Raw genomic sequence first — 22,778 nt, 5'->3', positions numbered from 1 at the left:
AAAAAAAAAAAAAAACACAAATCAGATCCCATTCACATCTCACCATGATGAAGGGGGGGGAGGAGATAAGATTTTCACAGGAAAACCAGCATCATCCATATATTGTATGTATTTCATCGTGTAATTCAGTTGTTTGCCTGGAGTTCAGTGGTTCGGTGGAACTACAGAGAGATATAAGAGATCCATTTATACCCGTAGTCCATTAAAAGAAAAAAAAAAAAACACAATCAGATTCTCTCCATGATGAAGAGAGGGGGGGAGATGAGATTTTTTGCAAGAAAACCAGGCTTATCTACGCATTGTATGTATTTTGTCGTATAATTCAGTTGTTTGCCTGGAGTTCAGTGGTTCGGTGGAACTACAGATATAATTCAGAAAAAAAAAAGAAAAAAAAAAAAAAAGAAAAAACACAAATCAGATCCCATTCACATCTCACCATGATGAGGGGGGAGGAGATAAGATTTTCACAGGAAAACCAGCATCATCCATATATTGTATGTATTTCATCGTGTAATTCAGTTGTTTGCCTGGAGTTCAGTGGTTCGGTGGAACTACAGACAGATATAAGAGATCCATCTATACCGGTAGTCCATTCATTAAAAAAACAAAAAAAAAAACACAAATCAGATCCCATTCACATCTCACCATGATGAAGGGGGGGGGGGGGGGGAGGAGATAAGATTTTCACAGGAAAACCAGCATCATTCATATATTGTATGTATTTCATCGTGTAATTCAGTTGTTTGCCTGGAGTTCAGTGGTTCGGTGGAACTGCAGACAGATATAAGAGATCCGTTTATACTGGTAGTCCATTCATTAAAAAAAAAAAACAAGAAAAAAACACATTCAGATCCCATTCACATCCCTCCATGATGAAGGGGGAGGAGTTAGTAAGTTATAAGTGTCATTTATAGCGGTTATCAAAACAAAAAACAAACGAAAGTCCACAAGATTCAGGATCCATTCGCCTCTCTCCATGGGGGGGAGGGAGGTGAGTTAGTCATGGACTGGCGCCGCGGGGATCGCTCCATGATCACACGTCACCATCGCCAGTCTGGAGTCCTTTGCTGATTGTCCCGATATAATCTTTATTTCATACAAAATCCCATCACAATATAACGTTTTCAGGTTCGCTTTTCAAAAGAGATATTTTTACACCTTCAATTCCAATAAATAAAACGACATTAAAAAAAAATTCTATCGTGATTGCTGACCAGTTCTCTGTAAACGCCATGACCGCTGAGCGGGTCTCTGGATGTACCAATTGATCTGTATCTGGTTTGTGGAGTCACCCTGTGTCATGCTGCCAGAAAACGACCACAAATCTTCCTGGATACCAAGCCAAGGTCAGTAGACCAGATTGATTGCAGCCACAACTGTTCGGGTAACCTCAAGAGAAATACAGGCTTCTCTGGGAAAAAAAGACGTCGTGGTTGTTTCAAGAAGCACAATATGACGGTACTTGAACAAAAATGAGCTGCATGGTAGAGTTGCCAGAAAGAAGTCTTTACTGCGCCAATGCCCGACAATACCTTGACGCGCCACACTGGGCTTTTGTTTTTTGGTGGGCCCGATTGCAGCCACATCTCCCAATCAGTAAATGGCGCTGTGCGTGTCACAAGACCGCCAGGCTGCCCTCGCAGCGGCTGGTGATCATGCTGCCGATTTCAGTCCAGGTGTCCGTGTGCGGGTTGTAAACTTCAACAGAGTCCGAAGTCACAGGGGCGGAAAAATTGTGGAGGATGGCCCTGCCGCCAGCCGCGTACAGCAGTCCGTTCACGCTGACCACCGACACGCCTGCCCGGGGAAACTTCATTGGGGCCATTTCCGCCCACAGCTCCTACAGCCCAAAATAAAAGCACAATGAAAGTACACAATAAAAAGCGAACGAGGAAATGTGAGAACAATCAGAGTGTAGGATGTCCTTCAGTCTTTTTTGAAGATTTACCTTTTAAGCCACTTCCAGTCCGGACACTTTCCCCCCCTTCCGGTCCGGACGCTTTCCCCCCCCCTTCCAGCCCCGAACGCTTTCCCCCCACCTTCCAGCCCCGAACGCTTTCCCCCCACCTTCCAGCCCCGACGCTTTCACCCCCCTTCCAGCCCGGACGCTTTCCACCCCCTTCCAGCCCGGACGCTTTCCACCCCCTTCCAGCCCGGACGCTTCCCCCCCCCTTCCAGCCCGGACGCTTTCCCCCCCCTTCCAGCCCGGACACTTTCCCCCCCCCCTTCCAGCCCGGACACTTTCCCCCCCCTTCCAGCCCGGACACTTTCCCCCCCCTTCCAGTCCGGACACTTTCCCCCCCCTTCCAGTCCGGACACTTTCCCCCCCCCCCCTCTCTGTCCAGGCCAATTTTCAGCTTTCAGCGCTATCACACTTTTAATGACAATTGCGCAGTCATGCAACACTGTACCCATATGAATTTTTTAGCATTTTTTTGAGACAGATAAAGTTTTATTTTGGTGGTATTTATTCACCGCAGGGATTTTTATTTTTTTTGCTATATAAATGAAAAAGTCCAAAGATTTTGAAAAAAAAGTGTTTTTCTTATAAAATTTTGCAATTAAATAATATTTAATCATAAATCTCAGCCAAAATTTACTCCGTTATCTTTTTAATAAAAAACTAATAACCCAAATTAGTTTATAACCAAAAATTATACTTTTTAAACTTTTTTTACATTTTTATTTTATTTTTTTATATTATTATGTTTTGGTTTTTTTTTTACATACTGTCACCCTAGCAGTACAGTGTCACCATGGTGACACTGTACTACTTGTGGGGGGTGATGAAGATTTTTTTTTTTTTTTACACTGATTGCTTTTACACCCATAAAAGCTGTAAAAGCAATCATTTCTCCTTCTCTCTGGCTGCATTCCTACAGCCATTGAGAACTACTGTGTGAGCTGTGATTGGTCACAGCTTGTCACATGGTACAAGGCTGTTGTGACTGGCCCTGTACCATGTGACCTCTGTGATCATTCACAGATTTCACACGTAGTAAGCAATGATGTCAGAAGTGACATCTTGCTTACTACTCTGCATGTGATCACTGACTGGCCAAACAGTGATCACATGATCGGGACCTCACACAGAGGTCCCGTACGACGATCGGTGTTCCACTGTGTCTGGAGGACACAGTGGGCACCGGATCATGGTGCTGCGTGCTCCCAGGGAGCGCGCACAAGCAGGGGGCAGGCAGGCCATTTATAAATGGCCACCCGACCCTGCACTGCCACCGTCGGGCCATTTATATACAACGGCCGGACGGGAGGTGGTTAAAAAAATTCCTCTGCCCCCCATTATTACACTACAGGTGCCTCTGTCCCCTCAGGTCCATACTAATTTCCTCCAATGGCTTTGGCCTCCCACGCGGTCTGCAACCCTCGGGTACAAAAAAAGGAGCAATCCCCAACCTCCTACAAACAGGATGAGCTGACCGAAGAATTAGGATATCAGTTGTTAGTAGGAGGCGTGACAGGCTTCCCTGAAGAGATGAGTTTTCGGGGATTGCCTAAAGGCAGCCAAAGTAGGGGACAGCCAGGCAGATTGAGGTAGAGAGTTCCAGAGGATGGGAGAGGCTCTGGCAAAGTCCTGGAGATGAGCATGGGAGGAGGAGACAAAGGAGCTTGAAAGTAGGAGGTTAGGAGAGGATGGCTTGGGTGATATTTGGAGACAAAATTGGTGATATAGCTGGGGGCAGAGTTGTGGATGGCTTTGTGTGATGTTGTTAGTATTTTGAATTTAATTCGCTTGACAATGGGAAGACAGTGGAGGGATTTGCAGAGAGGGGTGGAGGACACTGAATGGGAAGCCAAAGGAGGGATTGGCAGAGAGGGGTGGAGGACACTGAGTGGAGGCCAGTGGAGGGATTGCAGAGAGGGGTGGAAGACACTGAATGGGAAGCCAGTGGAGGGATTGGCAGAGAGGGGTGGAGGACACTGAATGGGAAGCCAGTGGAGGGATTGGCAGAGAGGGGTGGCAGACACTGAGCGGTTAGTAAGGTGGATGGGTCCGGCAGGAGCAATCATGATGGACTGAGAAAGGGATAGCCTATGGAAAGGTAGACCTATGAGAAGGCAGTTGCACTAGTCAAGGAGGTGACAACATTAGTGATACCTACAAGTTTTTGACAGTGATTGGATTTGCGACTGAGGGCTGGAGGACACTGAATGGGAAACCAATGGAGGGATTGGCAAAGAGGGGTGGAGGACACTGAATGGGAAGCCAGTGGAGGGATTGGCAGAGAAGGGTGGAGGACACTGAATTGGAAGCCAGTGGAGGGATTGGCAGAGAGGGGTGGAGGACACTGAATGGGAAGCCAATGGAGGGATTGGCAGAGAGGGGTGGAGGACACTGAATGGGAAGCCAGTGGAGGGATTGGCAGAGAAGGGTGGAGGACACTGAATTGGAAGCCAGTGGAGGGATTGGCAGAGAGGGGTGGAGGACACTGAATGGGAAGCCAATGGAGGGATTGGCAGAGAGGGGTGGAGGACACTGAATGGGAAGCCAGTGGAGGGATTGGCAGAGAGGGGTGGAGGACAATGAATGGGAAGCCAGTGGAGGGATTGGCAGAGAGGGGTGGAGGACACTGAGTGGGAAGCCAAGGGAGAGATTGGCAGAAAGGGGTGGCAGACACTAAGTGGTTAATAAAGTGGATGGGTCCGGCAGGAGCAAACATGATGGACCGAGAAAGGGATAGCCTACGGAGAAGTAGACCTATGAGAAGGGAGTTGCAATAGACAAGGAGGTGACAACATTGGTGATACCTACAAGTTTTTGACAGCGATTGGATTTGGGGCTGAAAGGAGAGTTCAGAGTCCAGAATTACACAAAGTACCCTGGCTTGAGGGGAGAGACTGATAGTTGTATTATTGATGGAAAAGTCAGGGAGGAGGGTCCAAAGGAAGGGAGAATGGGGTTAAGGAGGATTTTAAGATTTAGTTTAAGAAAGTGGTGTGGACACCCATGCAGATATGTCAGCTAGTAAGTTAGTCATGCGACTGAAGGGGTGAGGTGAGGAGTAGAGAGATGGATTTTGGTGTCATCAGCATACAGATGGTATTGGAAGATGTGGGAGGTTATAAAGTGACCAAGAGAGGAGGTCCAAAGAAGAAAAGGGGTCCAAGAACAGAGCCTTGGGGGACCCCTACAAAAAACAGGAAGTGGAGAGGAATAGGGATCACCGAATGAGAGCTGTGATAAGTAGGGGGAGAAACAAGAAAAGAGCTGAATCTTGGAGGCCAAGGGAGTGGAGTTTATTGAGAAGCAGCAGGTGGTCAGCACTATCAAAGGCCACAGAGAGGTCTAGTAGTAAGAGTACAGAGTAGTGGCCATTGGTCGGGATGAGGACGGAGTAGTGGCCATTGGTCGGGATGAGGAACGGAGTAGTGGCCATTGGTCGGGATGAGGACGGAGTAGTGGCCATTGGTCGGGATGAGGACGGAGTAGTGGCCATTGGTCGGGATGAGGACGGAGTAGTGGCCATTGGTCGGGATGAGGACGGAGTAGTGGCCATTGGTCGGGATGAGGACGGAGTAGTGGCCATTGGTCGGGATGAGGACGGAGTAGTGGCCATTGGTCGGGATGAGGACGGAGTAGTGGCCATTGGTCGGGATGAGGACGGAGTAGTGGCCATTGGTCGGGATGAGGACGGAGTAGTGGCCATTGGTCGGGATGAGGACGGAGTAGTGGCCATTGGTCGGGATGAGGACGGAGTAGTGGCCATTGGTCGGGATGAGGACGGAGTAGTGGCCATTGGTCGGGATGAGGACGGAGTAGTGGCCATTGGTCGGGATGAGGACGGAGTAGTGGCCATTGGTCGGGATGAGGACGGAGTAGTGGCCATTGGTCGGGATGAGGACGGAGTAGTGGCCATTGGTCGGGATGAGGACGGAGTAGTGGCGGCCATTGGTCGGGATGAGGACGGAGTAGTGGCCATTGGTCGGGATGAGGACGGAGTAGTGGCCATTGGTCGGGATGAGGACGGAGTAGTGGCCATTGGTCGGGATGAGGACGGAGTAGTGGCCATTGGTCGGGATGAGGACGGAGTAGTGGCCATTGGTCGGGATGAGGACGGAGTAGTGGCCATTGGTCGGGATGAGGACGGAGTAGTGGCCATTGGTCGGGATGAGGACGGAGTAGTGGCCATTGGTCGGGATGAGGACGGAGTAGTGGCCATTGGTCGGGATGAGGACGGAGTAGTGGCCATTGGTCGGGATGAGGACGGAGTAGTGGCCATTGGTCGGGATGAGGACGGAGTAGTGGCCATTGGTCGGGATGAGGACGGAGTAGTGGCCATTGGTCGGGATGAGTACGGAGTAGTGGCCATTGGTCGGGATGAGTACGGAGTAGTGGCCATTGGTCGGGATGAGTACGGAGTAGTGGCCATTGGTCGGGATGAGTACGGAGTAGTGGCCATTGGTCGGGATGAGTACGGAGTAGTGGCCATTGGTCGGGATGAGTACGGAGTAGTGGCCATTGGTCGGGATGAGTACGGAGTAGTGGCCATTGGTCGGGATGAGGACGGAGTAGTGGCTATTGGTCGGGATGAGTGCAGAGTAGTGGCCATTGGTTTTAGCAGTTAGTAAATCATTACTGAGTTTTAGTAGGGCAGTTTCTGTGGAGTGCTGCAAGTGAAAGCTCGACTGTAAGGAGTCAAGAAGGTTGTAGCCCCAAAGTTTGATGGACAGTAACTTGGATGTTCCTTTAGATCCCGGCTTCAACGGACAACAAAGAAATCTTCACAAGCGAGTCTTCAGAGACTGACGGACCAACTGCCCCAGCTCTGCCCCCGACACCTCCACTAGGAATCCCCGGGTCTACCTGGCCTGACCTGGAAGTGGAGTCCTGCTGTATCTGGACAGCTTGTTGGCTCATTGAAAGGACTTCCAGGATTTTCGGTATTTGTCCTGAATCCACTAATAGCTGTTGATAGGGGAAAACATTCCAATTTAAAAAAAAAAAAAAAAAAAAAGAAGCTAAACAGAAAAATAAATAAATAAAAAAAAAAAGCTAAAAAAGGACATTAAAAGGAAAAGCAAGCCATTGAAAGGGCTACAGACCCAAGATGGGCGACCATGTGCTATTATCCACTTCTCCTGTAGGTGGCACTACAACCCTGGTCTTCCTACTATCCCAGCTATGACCTATTGTTAATGGACAATTGAGAAATCTTCAAGGAATTACCCCCCCCCCCCCCTTATTCCCCGAGGAGTACCTCCTCAAAAGAGTATCTTTCCACAGTGTTGAGTGCGTCCTGCGTCTCGTTCCATCCGCCCACCACGTACAAGCAGTCATTCAAGCAGCCTATGCCCAGATAGGCCCTGCGGGTGCCCATGGGTGGCAGTAAGGTCCAGCGCTTGGAAATTGGGTCATACACTTCAACCGAGGACAGCTCCAGTCCCTCCTGGCTCATCCCACCGACCACGTAGATCAACCCTAAAAACAAAAAAAAAGTAAAAGAAGAAAAAAGAAAAAGAAGAAACAGAAAAAAACAAAAAAAAAAAAGAGAAAAAGAAAAAAAAAAAAAAAAAAAAAAGAAGAAAGAAAAAAAGAAAAAAAAAGAAAAAGAAAAAAAAAAAAAGAAAGAAAAAAAGAAAAAAAAGAAAAAGAAAAAAAAAAAAAGAGAAAAAGAAAAAAAGAAATTCCTTTCACGAAGGGATTCAAATAAATGTACAAAAAGGAAGTGCAAAGATTAACCACTCGGCCTATTCTGACACTTTTACGAGTAAAAATCAGTTTTGTGTGTTTTTTTCACTAGAAAATTACTTAGAACCCCCAAAGATTATATATATTTTGAGCAGAGGCCTTAGAGAATAAAATTGCGGTCCTTGCAATATTTTTTTATGTCACACACAAGTATTTGCGCAGCATTTTTTTTTGTAAAAATATACACTTTAATAAATTTTAATGCAAAAAAAAAAACAAAAAAAAAAACTATATATATAGCCAAATTTTTTGGTAAAATATGAAAGATGAAGTTACACCATTTATGGTTGAACTGGAAGGACTTTTGTCTTTTTTTCAGCCAGACTAACTATGTAACCGAGTACATAGATTGCCAACAAGCTTTCAAATTGCGCACGGTCACGGAATGGCGACAATCTCAATAGGCGATACTTTAAAAATTGGACAAGCTACCAGTTTAGAGTTACACAGGAGGCCCAGAATTATTTCTCTCCCTATACTGATTGTGGTTATATCTCACGTGTGATACGAACACCGTTTACATATGCGTGTGCGACCTACGTATGCGGTCGCCTCTGAGTATGAGCACATGGCACTTTCATTTTTTTTTTTATTATTAATAATAATAATTTTATTTATTTTTTACACTGTACTTTATGTCCCATCATTGGTGTCAGTGGGGGGAATAGTGTCCCATCATTGGTGTCAGTGGGAGGAATAGTGTCCCATCATTGGTGTCAATGGGAGGAATAGTGCCCCACCATTGGTGTCAGTGGGAGGAACAGTGCCCCATCATTGGTGTCAGTGGGAGGAATAGTGCCCCATCATTGGTGTCAGTGGAGGAATAGTGCCCCATCATTGGTGTCAGTGGGAGGAACAGTGCCCCATCATTGGTGTCAGTGGGAGGAATAGTGCCCCATCATTGGTGTCAGTGGGAGGAATAGTGCCCCATCATTGGTGTCAGTGGGAGGAATAGTGCCCCACCATTGGTATCAGTGGGAGGAATAGTGTCCCATCATTGGTATCAGTGGGAGGAATAGTGCCCCACCATTGGTGTCAGTGGGAGGAATAGTGCCCCATCATTGGTGTCAGTGGGAGGAATAGTGCCCCATCATTGGTGTCAGTGGGAGGAACAGTGCCCCATCATTGGTGTCAGTGGGAGGAACAGTGCCCCATCATTGGTGTCAGTGGGAGGAACAGTGCCCCATCATTGGTGTCAGTGGGAGGAATAGTGCCCCATCATTGGTGTCAGTGGGAGGAATAGTGCCCCATCATTGGTGTCAGTGGGAGGAATAGTGCCCCATCATTGGTGTCAGTGGGAGGAATAGTGCCCCACCATTGGTGTCAGTGGGAGGAATAGTGCCCCATCATTGGTGTCAGTGGGAGGAACAGTGCCCCATCATTGGTGTCAGTGGGAGGAATAGTGCCCCATCATTGGTGTCAGTGGGAGGAATAGTGTCCCATCATTGGTGTCAGTGGGAGGAATAGTGCCCCATCATTTGTCAGTAGAAGGAATTATGACTCATTGTTGGTGTTAGTGGGGGAAATAGTGCTACATTGTTGGTGTCATTGGGCAGAATTGTGCCCCAAGGCCATATAAACAGGCAAAAGGCCACATCTGGAGACCTGTGATCTATCGGATATATACACTGGGTACTGATAAAGATACGGTATGGTGGTCTCTGTATTCTGTACATAAATGTTATATATAATAATTGTCCCTTAAGGGTTCAAGGACAGCAATAAACATGGCAATGTATGGACCAACCCGATTCCCCCGCCCCTTAGTGAATTTGCTCCACCCACTTGTTCAGTTTTCTCTTTGATTCGGGGTTGCCTCCCACACGACAGGTGCTCTTCATACACGGGCCCCTGGGCCAGCACTGCACTCACCTTGTCTCTCACAGCAGGCAAAGTAATATCTCGGCACAGACATCCTCCCCACCACCTGCCAGCTGTTCTCCTCCGGACAGAACCGCTCGATGCTGTTCCCGATCTCCACTCCGACCCAACCGCCTGTAGGAGAGTGAGGGGGAAACGTTCAGTGCAGGTCACATTTTCTCTTGATGAGCCCCTTCAGGCCCCTACTAATTCCACAAATAACTGCAAGCCCCATCATTGGTGTCAGTGGGAGGAATAGTGCCCCATCGTTGGTGTCAGTGGGAGGAATAGTGCCCCATCGTTGGTGTCAGTGGGAGGAATAGTGCCCCATCATTGGTGTCAGTGGGAGGAATAGTGCCCCATCATTGGTGTCAGTGGGAGGAATAGTGCCCCATCATTGGTGTCAGTGGGAGGAATAGTGCCCCCTCGTTGGTGTCAGTGGGAGGAATAGTGCCCCATCATTGGTATCAGTGGCAGGAATAGTGCCCCATCATTGGTGTCAGTGGGAGGAATAGTGCCCCATCATTGGTGTCAGTGGGAGGAATAGTGCCCCATCATTGGTGTCAGTGGGAGGAATAGTGCCCCCTCGTTGGTGTCAGTGGGAGGAATAGTGCCCCATCATTGGTATCAGTGGGAGGAATAGTGCCCCCTCAGTGTCAGTGGGAGGAATGGTGCCCCATCTGTTGTCTCATATTAACAGGTAGGAGGATGGATGACGATTGTATATTTATAAATGTATTTTCCTGCAGCGACTAGTTCAACAGTTCTGTTCCAGAGAGATACATCTATTTGGCCCAGAAAACCCGTCACCGAATCGCATGTCTCTACAATGAAGCTCAGTATTGGGTAAAACGCGTCAGTGGAGGCGGTCCCAGGCTTGTCCAGAACAACAGTCTCACCTGTGCTGACTGTTCATTGGAGTAAATCCTTTGGACTTACTGGTGGCTGGGGTACAGGACCTGGTCCGAGTGATCCAAGACCCGGTCCCAGTGATCCAGGACCCAGTCCCAGTGATCCAGGACCCAGTCCCAGTGATCCAGGACCCAGTCCCAGTGATCCAGGACTCGGTTCCAGTCTGAGTGATCCATGACCTGGTCCCGGTCCGAGAGACCCAGAATGAATGGGCTTGTGAGGGGCAAGCGTGATTCCAGCGATATATAAAGAGGTATTAAAGCCAACAGCAAACATTTATTATATTGCAGCTGACACGTGACGGCTGCATTCATTCCTTTTCTTTTTTAGGCTCTCTTGCCCTTATTTTCATCTGGTGATCCAGCCAGTAAGTCTGTTGTTTTTCAACAGAACTACAGTAGCTGCCCTGCACATGTAGCAGTTAGAGCGTTTAGACAAACCATTTACCGCTGGCAGGGGTGCTTAAAATCATCAGCTTTTATTTCTTCATGTCAAACCTTTATCCCACTAAATGCTTTAGTGTATTTAAATCTGCTAGTCCATCTAACACACCCCTCCCCCACCAAACTGACAATGCTACTATCTGCCGTGCCTCCTGTGCCCCTTCATCCAGAGTGGGGGCGCTCTAATACAGCAGGTGTGTGTTTTGGTTTTAGGTTTAACCACTTGCCGACCGACCGCACTACAGCCGAAAGAAGGTTACAGTGCGGTCGTCTGGTTCTGGGAGGGCATATATTAACATCCTCCCAGAGCCACGCCCCCCCCTCCCCCGCACACCCACTGGGCATGCTCTGTGATCGCTCTGTCCTTTGGAGACGGCTGATAACAGATGGAGGTAGAGGGCCAATCACAGCTGACCACGTAAACAAATGGCAGTTATTATATATATCCCCAGCGCCCTATCAGTGCCGCCTCATCAGTGAAGAAGAAAAATTACTTATTTGCAAAATTTTTTAACAGAAACTAAGAGAAAACATTCTTTCAAAGTTTTTGATCCTTTTTCCATTTGTTTACCAAAATCCCCCCCCCCCCCCCCCCCCCGTGGTGATTAAATACCACCAAAAGAAAGCTCTACCTGTCCAAAAAAAATTGATAAAAAATTTATTTGGTTCCAATGTTGCATGACCGCGCAATCGTCGTTCAAAGTGTGAGACACTGACAGGAAGGGGGTGAAAGTGTCCGGCACTGAAGTGGTTAACACAACTTTCCCCCCCTTCCGGTCCGGACGCTTCCCCCCCCTTCCGGTCCGGACGCTTTCCCCCCCTTCCGGTCCGGACGCTTTCCCCCCCTCCCGGTCCGGACGCTTTCCCCCCCTCCCGGTCCGGACGCTTTCCCCCCCTCCCGGTCCGGACGCTTTCCCCCCCTCCCGGTCCGGACGCTTTCCCCCCTCCCGGTCCGGACGCTTTCCCCCCCTCCCGGTCCGGACGCTTTCCCCCCTCCCGGTCCGGACGCTTTCCCCCCCTTCCGGTCCGGACGCTTTCCCCCCCTTCCGGTCCGGACGCTTTCACCCCCCTTCCGGTCCGGACGCTTTCCCCCCCTCCCGGTCCGGACGCTTTCCCCCCTCCCGGTCCGGACGCTTTCACCCCCTTCCGGTCCGGACGCTTTCACCCCCTTCCGGTCCGGACACTTTCCCCCCTTCCAGTCCGGACACTTTCACCCCCTTCCAGTCCGGACACTTTCCCCCCCAGGCCAATTTTCAGCTTTCAGCGCTATGACATTTTGAATGACAATTGCGCGGTCATGCAACACTGTACCCATATGAATTTTTTTACATTTTTTTGAGACAGATAAAGCTTTATTTTGGTGGTATTTATTCACCGCTGGAATTTTAATTTTTTTTGCTATGTAAATGAAAAAAAAAGTCCAAAAATTTTGAAAAAAAGTTTTTATTAAATTTTGCAAATAGATAATATTTCATCATAAATCTCGGCCAAAATGTATTCAGTTATCTTTTTAGTAAAAAAAAAAAACCAAATAAGCCAAATTAGTTTATAACCAAAAATTATAATTTTTAAACATTTTTTTACATTTTTATATATTATTATTTATGTTTTTTTTTTGTTTTTCTACATACTGTCACCCTAGCAGTACGGGGTCACCATGGTGTCACTGTACTACTTGTGGGGGGGGATGAAGATTTTTTCTTTTTACACCATAAAGGCTGCAAAAGCAATCATTTCTCCTTCTCTCTGGCTGCATTCCTGTAGCCATTAAAAAATACTGTGTGAGCTGTGATTGGTCACAGCTTGTCACGTGGTACAAGGCTGTTGTGAATGGCCCTGTACCATGAGATCTCTGTGATCATTCACAGATTTCACATGTAGTAAGCAACGATGTCAGAAGTGACATCTTGCTTACTACATGCATTTGATCACTGATTGGCGAATCAGTGATCATATGATTGGGACCTCACACAGAGGTCCCGTACGACGATCGGTGTTCCGGAGGACACAGCGGGCACCAGATCGCGGTGCTGCGCGCTCCCAGAGAGCGTGCACAAGCAGGGAGCGGGAGGCCGTTTAGAAACGGCCACCCGCCCCTGTACTGCCACCATCTGGCCGTTTATATACAACGGCCGGACAGGAGGTGGTTAAGTTTGATCCGTCTGCCGTTGGGGTTCACTCTCAGACCCGGACTTGTGAAAGTAACTGACTTCAGATGATAGAGGGAAGCGTGACTATGGAGCTGGAGCTATGGAGTACTATATATGGCTCACCCATGGCATAGATGGCTCCGTGGCAGGAACAGGCCCCCAGGCCACAGCGTGGTTGGGTCATGGAGGGGGCGGTGGTCCACTGCTTGGTGATCGGGTCGTAGCACTCCACACAGTCGAAAATCATGGAGTCCTTTTCACCTGAGAAGGAAACGTCTGTTATTTTGGAGGTAACATCCCCTGGATGGAGTCACAGATCCTCTTCTAAAAAAAGGGACCTTAGATATCGGGGTCTATTTTTGGGGGGGGGCGGTACCTCCAATCACGTAGATCCTCCCCTCCAGAACGACGGCGCACATCCCGCTGCGGGCTTGGTGCAGAGACGACACGGTGCTCCAGTACTGGCTGAAAGTATCGAAGCGCTCCATGCAGCTCAGTGCCCGGCTGTCACTCCATCGTCCTCCCTGCAGGCGGGTGTATCCCCCTATAGGAGAGAAGAGACGCCGAGTAAGCAGCGGGCCTAAAGCAGACACAAATATTACGTCGTCAGGATGGATAAAGACAGATGGAAAAAGCAAATATTTGGGAAAATGCTGCTTTATGTTCCCTTCAGTGCTGCTCACAGAAGCAAAAGTTGAAGTAATAACACCCGTGATCACAGTGGGTGAGGAAAGTCAGAATTCTGATTGGTCAATCTTCTCTTTTATGCCACTGAATGATGGCCAGTGGAGGGATTGGAAGAGAGGGCTGGAGGACACTGAATGGAGGCCAGTGGAGGGATTGGCAGAGAGGGATGGAGGACACTGAATGGAGGCCAGTGGAGGGATTGGCAGAGAGGGATGGAGGACAATGAATGGAGGCCAGCGAAGGGATTGGCAGAGAGGGATGGAGGACAATGAATGGAGGCCAGCGAAGGGATTGGCAGAGAGGGATGGAGGACACTGAGTGGAGGCCAGTGGAGGGATTGGCAGAGAGGGGTGGAGGACAATGAATGGAGGCCAGTGGAGGGATTGGCAGAGAGGGGTGGAGGACAATGAATGGAGGCCAGTGAAGGGATTGGCAGAGAGGGGTGGAGGACACTGAATGATGGCCAGTGGAGGGATTGGCAGAGAGGGGTGGAGGACACTGAATGGAGGCCAGTGGAGGGATTGGCAGAGAGGGATGGAGGACACTGAATGGAGGCCAGTGGAGGGATTGGCAGAGAGGGATGGAGGACAATGAATGGAGGCCAGCGAAGGGATTGGCAGAGAGGGATGGAGGACAATGAATGGAGGCCAGCGAAGGGATTGGCAGAGAGGGATGGAGGACACTGAGTGGAGGCCAGTGGAGGGATTGGCAGAGAGGGGTGGAGGACAATGAATGGAGGCCAGTGGAGGGATTGGCAGAGAGGGGTGGAGGACAATGAATGGAGGCCAGTGAAGGGATTGGCAGAGAGGGGTGGAGGACACTGACTGGAGGTCAGTGGAGGGATTGGCAGAGAGGGGTGGAGGACACTGACAGGAGACCAGTGAAGGGATTGGCAGAGAGGGGTGGAGGACACTGAATGGAGGTCAGTGGAGGGATTGGCAGAGAGGGGTGAAGGACACTGAATGGAGGTCAGTGGAGGGATGGCAGAGAGGGGTGGAGGACACTGAATGGAGGTCAGTGGAGGGATTGGCAGAGAGGGGTGGAGGACAATGAATGGAGGCCAGTGAAGGGATTGGCAGAGAGGGGTGGAGAACACTGAGTGGAGGCCAGATGTGGGATTGGCAGAGAGGGGTGGAGGACACTGAGTGGAGGCCAGAGGAGGGTTTGGCAGAGAGGGATGGAGGACACTGAGTGGAGGTCAGTGGAGGGATTGGCAGAGAGGGGTGGAGGACAATGAATGGAGGCCAGTGAAGGGATTGGCAGAGAGGGGTGGAGGGCACTGAGCTGAGACCAGCGGAAGGATTGGCAGAGAGGGGTGGAGGACACCGAATGGAGGCCAGTGGAGGGATGGCAGAGAGGGGTGGAGGACACTGAATGGAGGCCAGTGGAGGGATGGCAGAGAGGGGTGGAGGACACTGAATGGAGGCCAGTGGAGGGATGGCAGAGAGGGGTGGAGGACACTGAATGGAGGCCAGTGGAGGGATTGGCAGAGAGGGGTGGAGGACACCGAATGGAGGCCAGTGGAGGGATGGCAGAGAGGGGTGGAGGACTCTGAGTGGAGACCGGTGATGGGATTGGCAGATAAGTTTGGAGGACACTAAGCTGATCCACAAAGCGTACTGTAAGGAGTCAGTAGGTTGCCAGCGAGGTGGCATCTCAGACGGTTGCAGACTTGGCGGTGGATGGGAACATGGATGTGAGGTATGACATTCCACCAGGACATCCATGTAGTATTTATCGCTCCTTACCAACCGAATAGAGGAATTTGCGAGCTTTCCTCCGGGGCCACACACGGGGCGGCTGCAGAAAGTTGCAGAGCTTGCGGTCCTTGGGAGACAGGCTGGGCTCACAGTATTCCCTCAGCAGCGTCTGCAGCGCCACCCTCAGGCTGAAGTCTGTTACTTCTGGAAAGATGGACACACATTCAAGACTCTGGACAGCTCACCAATCCCGATACCCAGGACACACCCACTTCTTATTACAATTCAGAACATGTAGTCGGCTGTATTTGTCTTTTTCCTGTTGAACTGCAACAAGCTTTATTGGCACCAAATTAAATCAAACAGACACTCCCCCATCAGATGTGACCCCCCCCCCCCCGACGTGTTTCTCCCAATAAACCTAATTAATTGGCGAGTCAAGAAAAGTAGCACCCTATATACTGTATCCTAATTCCCACAATGCAACAATGTTAACACTGCAATACTACTGCAGCTCGCCTCTCTGTTACCCTGCTCTCTCCTCCTATCAGCATGCTCCTTGCCCTGCAGTGCAATTAATTGGTTCCTTGTGCTGCTTCTCCCTCTCCCAGTCTGAACTCTGCTGTACAGGGACTGCAAGACGCCGATATGAAGCCAGATTCTGGTTCAGCTACAAAGCTGCATTCATTTGTGACTTGTCCCACATGGAAGTAAAATGTATTTGAAATATATTTTAAAAATATTCTTCCCAAATATATTGACATATATTTGAAATGCTACAATTTTGGCCGTATTCAATATATTTAAAAAGAAAAAAAAAATTTATATATATTTATATTACACACACACACTGAATGTTGAAATGCATTTTCATTACAAAATATATGAAAAATATTTTTAAAAATAGGTTTCAAATATACTGTATATCTTTAAAAATACAAATTTACATTTTTGGAATTAATTTAGAAATATATGTAAACATAAATGTTAAAATGACTTTTTTTATACGATAAAAAAAAAAACTGAAGAATATATTTAATTTTTATATTTAACATATAAAAAAAGTAATCATTTTAACATATATTTGTAAATGCATTCCAAAAATGTAGATTTGTACTTTTAAAGACATACAGTATATTTGAAATGTATTTTTAAAAATAATTTTCATATGTTTTATAATAAAAATGCATTTCAACATGCAACATATATATATATATACACACACACAGTGCAGGAAATGAGTATTTGCCCCCCCCTGATGCTGAATGTTCGCCCCTCACACAGAAACGATCGGTCTAACAATGGAATATTCGCCCCTCACACAGAAATGATCGGTCTAACAATGGAATGTTCGCCCCTCACACAGAAATGATCGGTCTAACAATGGAATGTTCGGTGTAACACTGAGAGACAGAATACAACAACAAATTCAGCAGAAATGCGTCTAACAAATGATGACGGATCTGCATGTTCATGAGGGAAAGAAGGATTTGATCCCCTATCATTCAGCAGGATTTCTGGCTCCCAGGTGTCTCTCATACAGGTAACAAGCTGAGATTAGAAGCAGTCTCTTAAAGGGAGTGCTGCTAATCTCATTGTGTTACCTTTATAAAAAGACACCTGTCCACAGGAGCCATCAAACAATCAATTCCAAACTCTCCACCATGGCAAAGACCAAAGAGCTGTCCAAGGATGTCAGGGACAAGATGGTAGACCTACACAAGGCTGGACTGGGCTACCAAACTATGGCCAAGCAGCTTGGTGAGAAGGTGACAACAGTTGGTGCAATCATTCACAAATGGAAGAAACACAAAACAAGTGTCAGTCTCCCTAGGTCTGGTGCACCATGCAAGATCTCACCTCGTGGAGTGTCAATGATCATGAGAACAGTGAGGAATCATCCCAGAACTACACGTGAGGATCTTGTCAATGATCTCCAGGCAGCTGGGACCGCAGTCACCAAGAAAACAATTGATAACACACTACGCCGACAAGGACTGAAATCCTGCAGTGCCCGCAAGGCCCCTCTGCTCAAGAAAGCACATGTCCACACCCGTCTGAAGTCTGCCACTGAACATCTGAATGATGCAGAGGAGGACTGGTGGGAAGTGTTGTGGTCAGATGAGACCAAAATCCAGCTCTTTGGCATCAACTCAGCTCGCCGTGTTTGGAGGAGAAGGAATGCTGCCTATGACCCCAAGAACACCATCCCAACTGTGAAACATGGTGGTGGAAACATTCTGCTTTGGGGGTGTTTTTCTGCTAAGGGGACAGGACAACTGCACCACATCAAAGGGACGATGGATGGGGCAATGTATCTTCAAATCTTGGGTGAGAACCTTCTTCCCTCAGCCAGGGCATTGAAAATGGGTCAGCAAACACAAATGCTCCTGCGCTTGGGGATGGACTCGATGAAGGCTACAACCACATTAAGAATGTCCTGGAACATGCACACCTTGCTGCCCTCAAATGGACCGGGGGAATCCAAATATACTGAATGGGGAAAGAACAAAAAGAGGGCGCACAGGCCTAGTGCATTACCATAAAAAATGTTTAATAAAAAATAAAGTAGGTGTTGTACTCACAAACGACAATATAGTCAAGGCACATCATAAAGAACAGCTGGATCAACACCGCGCTGAGTAACAGGCCGCAATGGGGAGTTTAGACATTCAAAAGGCTGACGCGTTTCGAGGACTTGCCTCTTCCTCAGACTGTTACTCAGCGCGGTGTTGATCCAGCTGTTCTTTATGATGTGCCTTGACTATATTGTCGTTTGTGAGTACAACACCTACTTTATTTTTTATTAAACATTTTTTATGGTAATGCACTAGGCCTGTGCGCCCTCTTTTTGTTCTTTCCCCATTCATTGAAAATGAGTGGTGGATGGGTGTTCCAGCATGACAATGACCCAAAACACACGGCCAAGGCAACAAAGGAGCAGCTCAAGAAGAAGCACATTAAGGTCCTGGAGTGGCCTAGCCAGTCTCCACACCTTCATCTGATTGACAATCTGTGGAGGGAGCTGAAAGTTCGAGTTGCCAAACGTCAGCCACCAAACCTTAATGACTTGGAGAGGATCTGCCAAGAGGAGTGGGCCAAAATCCCTCCTTAGATGTGTGCGAACCTGGGGGCCAACTCCAGGAAACGTCTGACCTCTGTGATTGCCAACAAGGGATTGGCCACCAAGTACTAAGTCATGTTTTGTGAAGGGGATCAAATCCTTCTTTCCCTCATGAACATGCAGATCCGTCATCATTTGTTAGACACATTTCTGCTGAATTTGTTGTTGTATTCTGTCTCTCAGTGTTACACCGAACATTCCATTGTTAGACCGATCATTTCTGTGTGAGGGGCGAACATTCCATTGTTAGACCGATCATTTCTGTGTGAGGGGCGAACATTCCATTGTTAGACCGATCATTTCTGTGTGAGGGGCGAACATTCCATTGTTAGACCGAACATTTCTGTGTGAGGGGCGAACATTCCATTGTTAGACCGATCATTTCTGTGTGAGGGGCGAACATTCACCATCAGCAGGGGAGCAAATACACATTTCCTTCACTGTATGTATGTATATATATATATATATATATATATATATATATAAAAATCTACATTTTTGGAATGCATTTACAAATATATTAAAATTATTTTATATATTCTTCAGATTTTTTTTTTCTACATATTAAAAGTCATTTTAACATATATCTGTAAATGCATTCCAAAAATGTAGATTTGTATTTTTAAAGACATACAGTGTATTTGAAATGTATTTTTAAAAATAATTTTCATATATGTTTTGTAATAAAAATGCATTTCAACACGCAGTGTGTGTATATATATATATATCTATGTCTATATCTATATATATCACTCTCTCTCTCTATATATACATACATACTACACACACACACACACACACATACTACACACACACACACATACATACATACTACACACACACACATACATACTACATACACACACATATACAGTTGCAAGAAAAAGTATGTGAACCCCTTGGGATTTACATGGAGTTTTGCATGAATTGGGCATAAAATGTGCTCTGAACGTCATCTAAGTCACAACAATAGAAGAACACAGTCTGCTGAACATAATACTACACAAACATTAGATGTTGCCATGGATTAATTGCACATAACATGTAAACATTCACAGTGCAGGGAGGAAAAAGTATGTGAACCTTTGGACTTAATAACTGGTTGACCCTCTTTTGGCAGCAATAACCTCAACCAAACGTTTCCTGTAGTTGCAGATCAGACCTGCACAACGATCTGGAGTCATTTTGGACCACTCCTCTTCACAAAACTGTTTCAGTGTAGCAATATTCTTGGGATGTCTGGTGTGAATCGCTCTCTTAAGGTCATGCCACAGCATTTCAATCGGGTTGAGGTCAGGACTCTGACTGGGCCACTCCAGAAGGCGTATTCTGTGCTGTTGCAGCCATTGTTTTGTTGAATGACTTGTATGCTTTGGGTCATTGTCCTGTTGCATCACCCATCCTCTGCGGAGCTTCAGTTGGCGGACAGATGGTCGTACGTTTTCCTGCAAAATGTCTTGATAAACTCTGGAATTCATTTTCCCATCAATGACAACAATCCGTCCAGGCCCTGAGGCAGCAAAGCAGCCCCAAACCATGATGCTCCCTCCGCCATGTTTCACAGTGGGGATGAGGTTTTGATGTTGGTGTGCTGTGCCTTTTTTTCTCCACACATAGTGTTGTGTGTTCTTCCCAAACAACTCAATCCTGGTTTCATCTGTCCACAGTATATTTTGCCAGTAGTGCTGTGGACACATCCAGGTGCTCTTCTGCAAACTTCAAACGTGCTGCAATCTTCTTTTTGGACAGCAATGGCTTCCTCCGTGGTGTCCTCCCATGTACTCCATTCTTGTTTCATGTTTTCCTTATTGTAGATGTGTCAACAAAAATGTTAGCATGTGCCAGAGATTTCTGTAGGTCTTTAGCTGACACTCTGGGATTCTTCTTTACCTCATGCAGCATTCTGCGCTGTGCTCTTGCAGTCATTTTTACAGGACGACCACGCCTAGGGAGAGTAGCAACAGTGCTAAACTTTCTCCATTTGTAGACAGTCTGTCTTACCGTGGACACATGAACATCAAGGCTCAAGGAGATACTTTTGTAACCCTTTCCAGCTTCATGCAAGTCAACAATTCTTGATTGTAGGTCTTCTGAGAGCTCTTTTCTGCGAGGCATGGTTCACATCAGACAGTGCTTCTTGAAACCAGTAAACCCAAAACAGGTGTGTGTTTTTTAAGGGCAGGACAGTTGTCAGCAACACATCCAATATCATCACACTGATTGGAGTCAAGGTTGGCTCACTCCTGGCTGCAATTAGCTCTGGGAGGAGTCATTAAGCTAGGGCGTCACATACTTTTTCCTCCCTGCACTGTGAATGTTTACATGTTATGTGCAATCAAACCATGGCAACATCTAATGTTTGTGTAGTATTATGTTCAGCAGACTGTGTTCTTCTATTGTTGTGACTTAGATGACGTTCAGAGCACATTTTATGCCCAATTCATGCAAAACTCCACGTAATCCCAAGGGGTTCACATACTTTTTCTTGCAGCTGTATATATACACATCCATACACACATACATACTACACACATACATACATACTACACACACACACACATACATACTACACACACACACATACATACATACTACACACATACATACTACATACACACACATACATACATACTACACACATACATACTACATACACACACACACATACTACACACACACACACATACATACATACTACACACATACTACACACACACACATACATACTACACACACATACATACATACTACACACATACATACTACACACATACATACATACTACACACATACATACATACTACACACATACATACTACATACACACACACATATATATATAAATTGTATATACTGTATATATAGGAGTCGCTTCTTTACCTTCGATGTCCTTGTGCAGTCTCTGGGGCGGCAGCAGGGGGAACCTCACCGGCTCCAGGACCTCCACCACGTGCCTCCTGCGTGTCGCCGCGTCTCTCTGCAGCCACGCCATGGCGGCGGAGAACACCTGGTGCTCGTCCTCGATGCAGAGCTCCTCGCTGCGCAGGACGCGGGTCAGCTGATCCTTGGTGAGGTTCAGGAACTCGTCGCCTTGCTTCACCTCCGGGAAGTGAGCGTGGATGTAGCTCTCCGTGAACTCCGCGAGAGGCTGACAGGCCAGCTGCTCCGAGAACTGGAAGAAGCCGACGCAATTGGCCGGCTCCACCTGCTCCTTCAGGAAGTCGCAGCACAGCGACACCACGTCGGTCAGCTGCAGCATGTCGGCTGACACCATCAGTCCCTGCACGTTCTCTGCGCTGATGTGAACTGAACCTGGAGGAGGAAATATTCCCAAACAAGACACAGCATGAAAGGTAGAAACTGAACTCCAGCCAAAAACAGATCAATCCAGTCCTGAGATTTACACTGCTCTGCCACACAGTGCAGCCAGCCGGTGACCTGACTGTTCTCTGTTGCAGTTCAGTAATACAGCTAGGTCACCGCCCCGCCCCTAGTCTGTGATCGCATAGGGAAGGAGCAGCAGAAGACCGGTGAGGTCATCTCTCTGCTCTCTCCTGCTGTATCTTCCATCATCAGCGCATAACACAAATCCCGCCCCTCCGTCTCCCAGTCTGAGTGCTGCTGTACAGAGGAGCTCCGGAGCATCCAATATGAAGACTCAGAAATATATACTCGCTGCACGTGGCACACATTCTCGTTTTCTTTCATCGTTTCTCACTCCACCCGGGAACTCAGCACAGGGATGGTGGGAACCCCTCATAATGGGCACAGTGGGGGGTACAGACCTGGGAACTCAGCACAGGGATGGTGGGAACCCTTCAAAATGGGCACAACGGAGGTACAGACCCAGGAACTCAGCACAGGGATGGAGGGACCCAATCATGATGGGCACAACAGAGGTACAGACCCGGGAACTCGGCACAGGGATGGTGGGAACCCCTCATAATGGGCACAGTGGGGGGTACAGACCCGGGAACTAAGCAAAGGGATGGTGGGAATCCCTCATAATGGGAATAGATGCACAGACCAGGGAACTCAGCACAGGGATGGTGGGAATCCCTCATAATGGGCATAGATGCACAGACCAGGGAACTCAGCACAGGGATGGTGGGAACCCCTCATAATGGGCATAGATGCACAGACCAGGGAACTCAGCACAGGGATGGTGGGAACCCCTCATAATGGGCACAGATG

At 47.7% G+C, this 22,778-nt stretch overlaps 1 protein-coding gene across 4 annotated transcripts in view; it reads right to left on the bottom strand.

The window, feature by feature from the left end:
* Positions 1–696: 696 nt before the first annotated feature.
* KLHL27 (kelch like family member 27) overlaps positions 697–22,778 on the bottom strand; it is a 58,503-nt gene continuing 36,421 nt past the window's right edge. For 3 of the 4 annotated variants that reach the window (XM_089658884.1, XM_089658883.1, XM_089658882.1), the window contains exons 3-9: positions 21,465–21,896; positions 15,509–15,664; positions 13,450–13,617; positions 13,197–13,334; positions 9,581–9,703; positions 7,218–7,438; positions 697–1,840 (exon numbers count right to left, since the gene is read on the bottom strand). In XM_089658884.1, coding sequence (XP_089515010.1) covers positions 1,616–1,840; positions 7,218–7,438; positions 9,581–9,703; positions 13,197–13,334; positions 13,450–13,617; positions 15,509–15,664; positions 21,465–21,896 — 1,463 coding nt within the window. In that variant the 3' untranslated portion in view covers positions 697–1,615. The remainder of the gene's footprint in view (positions 1,841–7,217; positions 7,439–9,580; positions 9,704–13,196; positions 13,335–13,449; positions 13,618–15,508; positions 15,665–21,464; positions 21,897–22,778) is intronic. The other variant, XM_089658885.1, reaches the window with a different exon arrangement.

The sequence above is a fragment of the Staurois parvus genome, unplaced genomic scaffold (assembly GCF_062004578.1).
Source record: "Staurois parvus isolate SC_StPar_1 unplaced genomic scaffold, SC_StPar_1.0 ptg001109l, whole genome shotgun sequence".
NCBI lineage: Eukaryota > Metazoa > Chordata > Amphibia > Anura > Ranidae > Staurois > Staurois parvus.
This window is presented reverse-complemented; position numbering and strand designations above follow the sequence as displayed.